Genomic DNA, 10,223 nt, shown 5'->3' on the forward strand with positions numbered 1-10,223 from the left:
TCTGCCGAGAGGCGTGCGGCGGGGATGGTTTTTTAGGCCGGTTGCTGTGAGAAATAATAAACTCCTGGTGGGAAGTGTGGGGTTTGGGTAGTTGGGAAAGGGGGATTTTTAACTCCCTGAGCAGCTGGGACCGGGCCCCGACGGCTGAAAAGCCGTCGGGGCCCGGTCCCAGCTGCTCAGGGGGGCCGTTGTGGCGCCATGATGGCGGAAGGGTGTGTCCTCTTCTTCCCGCCCCACCCTCCTTGCTTCCGCTTCCGGGTCGGCCCCGCAGCCGCCCCGCTCCGCCATGCCATGTCCGCGCTCAACTGGAAACCCTTCGTGTACGGCGGGCTCGCCTCCATCGTGGCCGAGTTCGGTGAGAGGAGGACGGGGAAGGGAATTGGGGGAAAGCGGGGGTGGGGAAGAACCGGGGCAGGTCTGTCATGGCCGCTCTTCTTCCTTCAGGCACCTTCCCCGTGGATCTCACCAAGACGCGGCTGCAGGTGCAGGGCCAGAGCGCCGATGCCCGGTTCCGTGAGGTGCGGTACCGCGGCATGTTCCATGCCCTTTTCCGTATCTGCCGGGAGGAGGGCGGCCGGGCTCTCTACTCGGGGTAAGCAACGGGGCCCCCCCCCATCTGCCCTCCCCGGCTCCCTCTCTGCCCTCCCGGGTCTCCTTCTGCCCTCCCCGGGTCCCTCCCCGCCTTTCCCGGGTCCCCTTCTGTCCTCCTGATGCCCCCACCCTGCCTTTCCTGGGTCTTCCTACTTTGCCCTCCCGGTTGCCTCTTTTTTTCCCCCCCCCGGCTTCCTCCCTGCCCACCCTTGGTCTCCTCCTGCCTTCCCCGGCTCCCCCTTCCTTCTGTCCTCCTGATCCCCCTGCCCTGCCCTTCGCAGGTCCCCCCATTTTGCCTTCCTGGTTGCCTCCCTGCCTGCCCCGGGTCCTGCTCTGCCTGCCTCCCCCGGTTCCTTCTTTTCCCACCCTGGGTCCTTCCCTGCCTTCCCCGGGTCCCCCCACCCTGCCTTCCCCAGGTTCCCTTCCCCTTCCCTGGGTTTCCTCCACCTCTTTGCCCTCACAGGTCCTCTTCTACCATCCCAGGTCTCCCTACCACCTGTCCTGGGTCCCCCTCTGCCTTCCCAGGGTTCCATCCCTGCCCAGCCTGGGCCCCGCTCTGCACTCCCAGGTCTCTTCTTGCTCTCCCTACCACCTGTTCCAGGTCCCTCTTTGCCCTCCCAAGTTCGCTCCTGGGTCTGTCAACCACCTGCCTCGTGTTGCTGCCCCCTTGCACCCAGCTGTCCCTGAGCCCCACCGGGGGTCGGGGCAGCAGAGCTGCTGCTGCAGCCTGGAGACTCTGTTTTCCCCAGGTGGGGAGGGAGGACTCGTTGAGGGCTGTGTGGGTGCCAGCTGCCTGCACCACAGGGTGCGTGGGGGCAACCCGAGGTGATCCTTGGGAACCCAGGGTTCTTACCTGACAGAGCTGGGCTTCCTGGGGGCATCTGAGCTGTGGAAGGGGCGTGCTGGGCCCAAGCTCTAGAATCGTAGAATCGTTTTAGTTGGAAAATACTTTTAATTAAGATCATCGAGTCCAACCATCAACCTGACGCTGCCAAGTCCCCCACTACCCCATGTCCCTCAGCACCACGTCTGCCCGGCTTTTAGACACCTCCAGGGATGGCGACTCCACCACTGCCCTGGGCAGCCTGGGCCAATGCTTGACAACCCTTTTAGTAAAGAAGTTTTCCCTAATGTCCATCCTAACCCTCCCCTGGCGCAACTTGAGGCTGTTTCCTCTTGTCCCATGGCCTGTTCCTTGGGAGAAGAGCCCGACCCCCCCTGGCTGCCCCCTCCTTTCAGGGAGCTGTAGAGAGCGAGAAGGTCTCCCCTCAGCCTCCTCTTCTCCAGGCTGAACACCCCCAGCTCCCTCAGCCGCCCCTCACCAGACTTGTGCTCCAGACCCCTCACCAGCTCAGCCCCTGGCAGTTTGGGGGGTGATTTGTGTGGGACCACCACACTGTCAGGGTTCAATGGTTTCATTTGTTCCCCCGCTCAGGATTGCCCCTGCATTGCTGAGACAGGCGTCTTATGGCACCATAAAGATTGGCATTTACCAGAGTTTGAAGCGGCTGTTTGTGGATCGGATGGAAGGTCAGTGAATGTGTCAGTACGGGCACCTCATCTCACCAGAGGTGCGGTGTGAACTCTCCTGCTCTCTGTGCTGTGTGGGTTGGCTCATTCCTTGCTCTGTCCTTCCCAGCTGGAGATTCCCACAGAAGTGGAGTTTTTGTTACTTCACGCTGTGGTTTTGTTTGTACAGTAGTAGCAAGGAGAGGTTTCCATACAGATGTGAGTCTCGCTGTGCCCGGTGCTGCCCACAGTCCCTGGCCAAACGCCTCCCCCTCCAGCCAGGCCCGTCGTTCCCCAGCCTTTCTGTTTTGCCATGTCAGAGCCAAAATAAAAGGTGTCGCTGACCCAGGCTCATCCCGTCTGCGCATCACATGCAGTACATGGGTTGAAAGCTTCAGTAGCGAGTCTCCTGTCTTCCTGCTGGAGCGTTTGGGTCCTGGTGCCTGGAGGCAGCACATCTGGATGGGAATGGTGCAGTCCGGCTGTTCAGCTTTGGCTCTGGCCGCAGAGGTGGGGTACCGCGAGCGTTCTTGACCTGTGCCCCTCTGGTAATGAGGGTCTCTGCAGCTCCTCCGAGAGAGTGGAGCAGCCGAAGTCCAGTATGTGCTCCCTGAAGGAGCACCAAGATCTGCCCATGCGGTTTTAACCCCTGGTGTGACATAGGGACTATTTTACGGACGTTCCGACCTGGGAAAGGGAGCTGGGCTGATGGGGCCGGCCAGTGAGAGGACTGGGAAGTGCAGTGCAGTAGAGCTGTGTTCCAGGGGCTGCTCTGTTCTCCAGTAACACCCCTCCCCACGCACGTTCGGCACGGTGCCCTGGGGCTCTCCTGGCTTGCTCTCGCGGCATTTCCAGTTGTGAGTACCGTTGTCTGAATGTTTGTCTCCCTACAGGCCTGGGGCAGCCAGTGGCCTGGTCTCCTCTGGGAAGTGCCGTGGTCAGTACCAGCCAAAGGGCTGTGCCTTTTCCCAACATAACCATCACCCTAATACTGGGCCTGGAAGTCTTGGGTTATTTCACCCGCGCCCCCCACCCCGGGACTAATTGCATCTAACTTTCTCTGCCTGGGTCGCCTCTTCTCTGTTTTCTCAAGGTGGCTGCACTTTCTGAGCGCGGCCAGCTGGGGCTCCAGATCAAACCAAATTGGAATCAGGCTGCCTTGAGAAGTGTTGGGTTGTCCCTCTCTGTCTCCCTCTGTCTGGGCTTGTCTCCATTGTGAGAAATGCATCACTGGACACTGAAATCTCAGATGATTGTTCAAAACTGTCACGTGTCACAGTCCTTTTCTTGTCTGATCAGCCAGGCTCATCAGTAAGATCCGCTTCTCTCTGAGAGCGTGCTGCTGCGTGTTCCAGCTGCTGCTTTCTGTCCCTGGCAGGTGTGGGGACAGACCTGCCAGAGCTGATGGCACCTGGCCAGCCTCTGCTCCTGCAGCTTCACCGTGTGATTTGCAAACGGAGCTTCTCTGCTCTTCCCAGAGCTTCTCGCTTGCTCAGTACAATCTGTGCACCTTCTCTTTAGATGTTTAGGATCTGACTTTCTTTTCTTTATTGCAGATGAAACGTTGCTAATCAATGTCATCTGCGGGGTGGTTTCAGGGGTGATCTCCTCAGCAATTGCCAATCCGACAGACGTGCTGAAGGTAAGACGCATACCTGGGCAGAGACAGCTCCTGCTTGGCTGGGGCTTGACACGGAGAAGCTGCTGCTCTCCAGTGCAGATGCGTCTCCCAGCTGCAGCGAGGTGCTCTCTGAGCCCCTGCTGGCATCAGCTCTGCTAATTTGTTTTTTTTTATGAATGGGAACAGAAGCACAGAGCAATAAACAGATTTTTAAAAATGCAGCTCTTGAAGATCATGAAATCTATAATGGCAAGGGGTGGAGGCTGTGTTATCTTAACTGGGTGAGTGGGGTGGTAGCCAGCTGTTTGTCAGACCTTCTCAGCTCCTTTCCTTTGGTCACTGTGCTGCGTGTTGCTGACGCTGCTGCAAAGTCCTGCCTGTTCCCTGCAGGGACCAGAGTCAGTGGGGACTGCCTGGTCGCCTCTATTCCCTACTGCGGGGTTACTGGGGTCATGGTAGCTCTGCTCAGAGCAAAGAGAGCCTGGAGAGCTTTCCCACGCCTCTGCCTGTGTAGGGAGCACTGCTGCTGTCCCGGCTCCTTGCCTGCCATCAGCGTTTGCTGGGTGGTTTGCAGGGAGAGGGCGGGTGGGTGGCGGTGTCTCCCCAGTTGCTCTGTTTCTACCAGGAGGTCGTCTGAGTTGGTCTCTCAGCCCTCTGGGCAGGCGCTGATGGCTCCCGCTGACTCTCGCGTTCCTTTCAGATTCGAATGCAGGCTCAAGGCAGCTTATTCCAGGGTGGCATGATTGGCAGCTTCATCGACATCTACCAGCAGGAGGGTACCCGAGGCCTCTGGAGGGTAAGCACCAGCTGCTGGAACCCCCCACTCGTAGCAGAACTAACAGCTCCCTCAGCTGGTTTGCTACACCCAGGCGCAGCTTTTGAAGAGCACCAAGTGTAGTAAAAGAAGTTCTGCTTCTGGTTACTGGACAAACAGCAGCGTGTTTATGGTGGAGGCTGGGTCTGTGCTGTGGCAGCATCAGCGCTGGGCCGGGTCCTGGTTTCCAGGACTGAAGCTGGTGTGCATAAAGTCTCAAATACAGGAGTGTCCCGTGAAAGGACCAGCATTTGGGGCTGGATCCTCTCCATGGTCTGCCTGAGGAAGGCTGCTCAGCTTGAAACTTGCCCTCTGAGCATGCAAAGAGACAGACAGAGTGGTGGCTTTTGGGGACACCAGTGATGTATGGCTCTTGGGCTTGAAGGGAGACGTGAGTTACCAGTGCTGAAGCCTTACTGTTTGGATTTTAGCAGTGGTTCTTCGGCTTTTGTTAGAGAATGTCACTTTGTCCTTCAGGTGAGGTTGTCTTCTGTAGGCTCAGTTGTCCAGCAGTCTGCCGAGTCGTGAGGTCAGGTATGGGAACTACAGAATCCCAGTGCTTTTTTCCAGGCAACAGTTTGACTTCTTCCTCTTACGGTCACTGAAATCCTTTACAGAGGGATAGCTGCTGCAGTGTCTTGTGTGGGAAGGGGAGGAGGAGACAACTGGCAGTGTTGACAGTATTTACTTTGAGATTATTTCTGCTTTTTAGACAAAGACACACAAGAGAGGAAGAGAGACTAGAAAGGACGTGAAACCCTCTGTGTTGGTGCTGAGTGCTGCAGAGAGCACACGGTGCAGAGGCAGAGCAGTCTCGGTGGATTCCAGTGACCAAAGTAGTGTTGCTGCTCTCGGGTCTGGGACAACCACTGTCTCCTCGCTCCAGTCCTTCCTTGCATTGAGGCAAAGACATTTGTCCTCACCAGTTCTGGCATTCTTGTGGGGTGTTTGAGCTGGCTGTGCCAGGACTGGGTTAGGCAGGAGCCCGGGAGGAGACTGTCAGGTACCGCATTAGCACAGCGGGAGCCATAAAGTACTTTTACTTCTTCCAGTCGCTTGGGTTTTATGTGGCAAGAAAGCTGGCTGTCCTGATGGGCTGGCTCATAATTGGGCCGCACTGAAGGGTCGCTCCCAGTGCCCAGGGAGGTCTCTCATGACACCGTGGGTCTCCCGGCGTTACTCGGGTGGTGTTACAGTTCCAGGGAAATGGCCCAGCTCCGCATTGCTGCCGTGTTCTCTCGTTCTGCACGCCAATAAAAATTTGATGAGGGGTTCGCTGGGGTATTTCCCAGAAGGTAGCTGGTTCCCCTTACTTAAGCTTGTAGTTGTTCCAGTAATTATCTCGCCAGTTCCCAAATCAATGTCCTGCTGGCAGCAACTTTTTTAGTACATGAAAATCTAAATCAAAGGCTTAATAAAGCAGACTCAGTGCTGTTATGTAGCAAGGAGGACCTGGAGTCCCGCCTGGCTCCTTAAACAGCCGCTCTTCTTGTGGTGCGGGATCTTTCCTGGTACTGAAATCGGTGGGTGCTGCGCAGTGGGGGAGGGTGAGTGGATTATAGCCTGATCCCTGCGTGCCCCTGGCTGGGAGGAGAGAGGCAGTGTGTAGTCAATGTAGCCGGAGCAATGCTGCTGGCGTGGAGGAATCCTCCTTAGCTTTGGCGTAAAGCTGGGAGACAGCGAGCTGGTCTGCCTGCAGAGCTGCACTGCAGGGCAGGGCAAGGAGGCACAGGGCAGATTGGCAGCAAAAGGTCCTGGGAGGAAGCTGGGGGAGACGTTAGACTCGCTGCAGTGCCCAGGCAGCAGTTTGCGCTTGTGACTGACGTTTGTGCTCTGCAGGGTGTTGTCCCAACAGCTCAGAGAGCTGCCATCGTGGTGGGGGTGGAACTGCCGGTCTACGACATCACCAAGAAGCACTTAATTCTGTCAGGCCTGATGGGTGACACCATCTTTGCCCACTTCGTGTGAGTATTTGCTGCAGCTGCTGCGCTCTCTAAGCTTGGCAGGGGCGTGTGAAGCAGAGGAGCAAGGTGGGGTTTGGGGTGAGACCTGTTTATAGAGCAAGCGCTGCGGAGCTGCAGAGCACGGGCTTGGTGCTTCTGAGGGATCTGCTGTGTCGACTGGAGCAGCTCAGAGCGACCAGCAGGTATCCCCAGAGAGACCTCCCTGGAGAAGGAGCCTGGCAGAAATCCCTTGGTGATGTGAAATGTCAGCTTGATTTCAGCTGCCTGCTGACCAGAAATGCTGTTGCTCCGTGCCTGCGCCCCGCTATGAACAAGGCAGGAGTTCCAGGTGTGCGACTACCTGTAGCAGTCACTCAAAGAGCTGCTCCAGTCCTAGGTCCTCATCGGCACGGCCAGCGTCAGCTTGCAGCCCTTGCTGTAAGAGCTTTGTGAGATGAACAGAGACTTGCAAAGCTGACAAGACCCTGAGCAATCTGACCAAGTTTTGAAATCAGCCTGCTCTGAGCAGGGGGTGGGTTAGAGACCTCCCAAAGTCTTTTTTCACCTACATTTTCCTGTTCTCCTGGCAGACGCTTTAGCTGGAGGTGCTGCAGAGCTTCTGTTGGGTTTGCCTGCTGTGGGCTGAAGGTGACAAGCACTAGACCATACGTGGCGGGAGGAGACTGGCAGCTGCATGCTCCCTCTTGCTGCCTTTGGTCTTCCTCCCTCCTTCCCCACCCCGAAGAAATGTTTGCTCTGGTGAGAAGGATGTGCGCGTCCGAGAGGCTGCCTTCAGGTCTGTGTCACCTTGATGGCACCCAGAGACACTTGCTGGGCTGCAGGCTGCCCCTGGGGAGACCCCGCAGTGGGCTCTGACAAGGGTCTTGATTGGACAAAGCTGAGATTTCCCTTCCCGTAGCTCTCGGGGGCCCTGAGGTGGCGTGGTTCCTGCCCCTGCCTCTTCTCCGGGTGGGAACAGGTAGCGCAGCTAATGCTTATTGCTAAATGCCTTTCACAAAATCCAGTGGGAGATGTTCTCCTGTGCTTATGTCAGGGCCTGTCTGAGCCGGAATGGCGGCGCTCAGAGCCGTTCCTCTCTCCTGTTTTGGTGTGTGTACAGCTCCAGTTTTACATGCGGGCTGGCTGGGGCCATTGCCTCCAACCCTGTGGACGTGGTGCGGACACGGATGATGAACCAGCGGGCGATAGTGGGCAGCACGGAGCTCTACAAGGGCACTCTGGACGGCCTGGTGAAGGTAAGGAGGTGAGAGAGGTGGGCAAATGCCTGTCTTAGGAGGCTGCCCAGGTTGCAGCCCCACACGCCACTGGCAGGAGAGTGAGATCCCACAGCGGCAGAACGTGCGTGTCAGTGAGTGCTTCAGACAAACCAGAGAAGGGCCTGGAGTCCCGCTCCTGAGGTCGCCATCAGCTTGAGCATCCTCCCAACCTCATGGGACAAAACCTTGTCAGTGATGCACTTTGATTAGGTTCACATACTGTAAGTGACGGTTCACACGTCTTAACTGCATCTCCCCTGGCCTGTCCGCTTACTGCGGCGGCTGTAAAGGCTCATTATCGCACACGTGGCGTTAGGGAGATGGGTTCAGCATGGACCTGGTGTGTCTCCTAATGGATCTGTCTCTTCTCTCCTCCCAGACATGGAAGAGCGAGGGCTTCTTTGCACTCTATAAAGGTTTCTGGCCCAACTGGCTTCGGCTCGGTCCCTGGAACATTATTGTATCCTTCGGTGTGCTGCTGGGAGGTCCTGGGTATGGACAGGCCGGGGAGAACCGCGCTGTGGAGGGAAATGCAGAGCAGACGCCTTGGTGGGGCACCTCTGTCTTCCCTGCAGCAGCCCGAAGCAGATTTCACTGTCCTTGGGCAGACATAAGCTGGTTCAAGTGCCAAAAAATGCCACTGGTGGTGAGTGCTGCCTCCAGCAGCTCTGTGGGTGGCCAGCGCAGGGACTTCAGTGTGGCAGCACAGGGGGTTCCTGTAGAGGGAGTCCTTGGCTCCAGACGTTCCCTTTGGCCCGAGGTCCTGGAGGTGCTGCGGTTTCTGGATCGGCTCCTGTTCCGCGGGGGAAGCCTGGGGAAGGTTCTGCTGCTCTGCGGTGGGTGCTGCTGCCGCCTCCCTTCGGCAGTGGCCTAGGCGAGCCTGGGCCAGTTGGCTTCTGGGTCAGTCTCTTCCCTCTCCTGGCAGCTCTTGTCCCACAGCTCTCTCTTCCCTCTGTGCGGATCAGCTTTGCTGCCTGGAAGAGGGGCATCCGCGTTGGGCTGCAGCCGAGCTGTGCCGATGCTCCGCCTGCCTTGTTGGGAGCCCCGGTGCAGCTGCCTCACGGGTTTGGTCCAATTCCTTGACCTTCCCTTCAGTTTTTTATCACATACGAGCAGTTGAAGCGCCTTCCATTCTGACCGCTGGCTTCGTTCCACGAGAGTCATCGTCAAGACCTGCAGCAGAGAGCTTTGCTGCAGCCTTCCTCTCCATCTCACCATCCCCATCTTTTGATGTTTTGGTACCTGTGGGTCCGGGCTGTCCCCCTCCCCAAACGCATGGTCCCTGGAGCATGATCCGCCCGAGGCGGAGCTGGGAGGCTGGTGGCAGGTGCTGCATGTTTTTTCCCTCGGAGGCAAGTATTAACAGCGTGCGAGTGTCTGGGCCTGAAGCAGTATCTTCTGTGAAGATCGGTGCATTCCAGTGGCCTTTGGGTGCAGCTGTGGTTCGCTGTTTGGCTCGTGACCGTGTTTCTGCCGTGCCCACGGGGCGAGGCTGGAGCCTGGGAAGGGACGCGATCATGTTTTCTTGCGGAATTGTAACCTCATTAAATTATTTATTGACTGGATGGCTTGAGTTTGTGTTTGCGCAGATTTACTGCAGGTGTGTTGCAGAGCAGATGGTGTGTCTGCCCTTGGAGAGAACAGGAGCTATTTTTTCAGCACACTGTATGTGTCTTTTTTTCCCGAAGTATATGTATAAAAGCAATCTTTAGGACTCATTGCAATAGAAATGTTTCTAAAATAAAGTTTAATTGTTAGTGTCAGAAAATTATGGTGTTGCACTCAGCTCACTGTGCAAAACCTCAGTCTCTTAACCTTTATTGTTTATGTTATTTTTGCTTATATCATTTTTAAAGCAAAGTAATGTGAGTTAAAGCTGAACTGGGATGTCCCACTGCTTTAAAATAACGGCTCTAACATTTCTAGTGCGAAGCAGAACATCAAGCAAGACATTTTGGTCGTCACCTGGGTTTGTTTTTTTTTTTCCGGATGGTTCCTGTGTCCCTACTCCCTTTCCTCTTCATGGGGTGGCTTCAGTTGGGATGAAGGTCCCATGTGACGCGCAGCAGCGCGTCCTGCCTGGCAGTGCTGGACGCTGGGTTCTCTCGGTGCAAACTGCACAAGGGACGTTCAGCCAAATCCGGCCCCGACAGACGAGAGCGAATCGTTTGCTGGGGTTTTGCAAAGGCAGAGCTGCCTTGTACCAGCGCGTGTATAAGGAGGATGACTCCAATCGCGCCTTGAGCAGAGGGATTACTACAGGGCCACCGCTCGGGAGGCTGCGAGGTACGTTTTCGGAGTGAAACTGTACTTACAAACTACCAGAAACGGGGAGCAGTGGGTTGGACGCGGACGAGGGTCATACGTCTCGCCTGGCTTTAATCTTGAAGAGGATTTCTAAATATTACGAAGTAAATAAATACTTACGTGGCGGATGAACACAAGACTATCTGAGAGATGTATTTTAA

At 56.3% G+C, this 10,223-nt stretch overlaps 1 protein-coding gene across 1 annotated transcript; it reads left to right on the plus strand.

Annotated features, from left to right (window-relative positions):
- The first annotated feature begins 211 nt into the window (after nucleotides 1-211).
- Nucleotides 212-9,320, plus strand: SLC25A14 (solute carrier family 25 member 14). The gene is made up of 9 exons (XM_063346659.1): nucleotides 212-355; nucleotides 445-592; nucleotides 2,027-2,121; nucleotides 3,657-3,742; nucleotides 4,422-4,517; nucleotides 6,375-6,499; nucleotides 7,599-7,734; nucleotides 8,135-8,215; nucleotides 8,851-9,320. Exons 1-9 carry the CDS (start codon nucleotides 292-294, stop codon nucleotides 8,890-8,892), a joined length of 873 nt encoding a protein of 290 aa, XP_063202729.1. The 5' UTR covers nucleotides 212-291; the 3' UTR covers nucleotides 8,893-9,320.
- The last annotated feature ends 903 nt before the right edge of the window (nucleotides 9,321-10,223 follow it).

The sequence above is a fragment of the Chroicocephalus ridibundus genome, chromosome 9, assembly GCF_963924245.1.
Source record: "Chroicocephalus ridibundus chromosome 9, bChrRid1.1, whole genome shotgun sequence".
In the NCBI taxonomy this organism is placed as follows: Eukaryota; Metazoa; Chordata; class Aves; order Charadriiformes; family Laridae; genus Chroicocephalus; species Chroicocephalus ridibundus.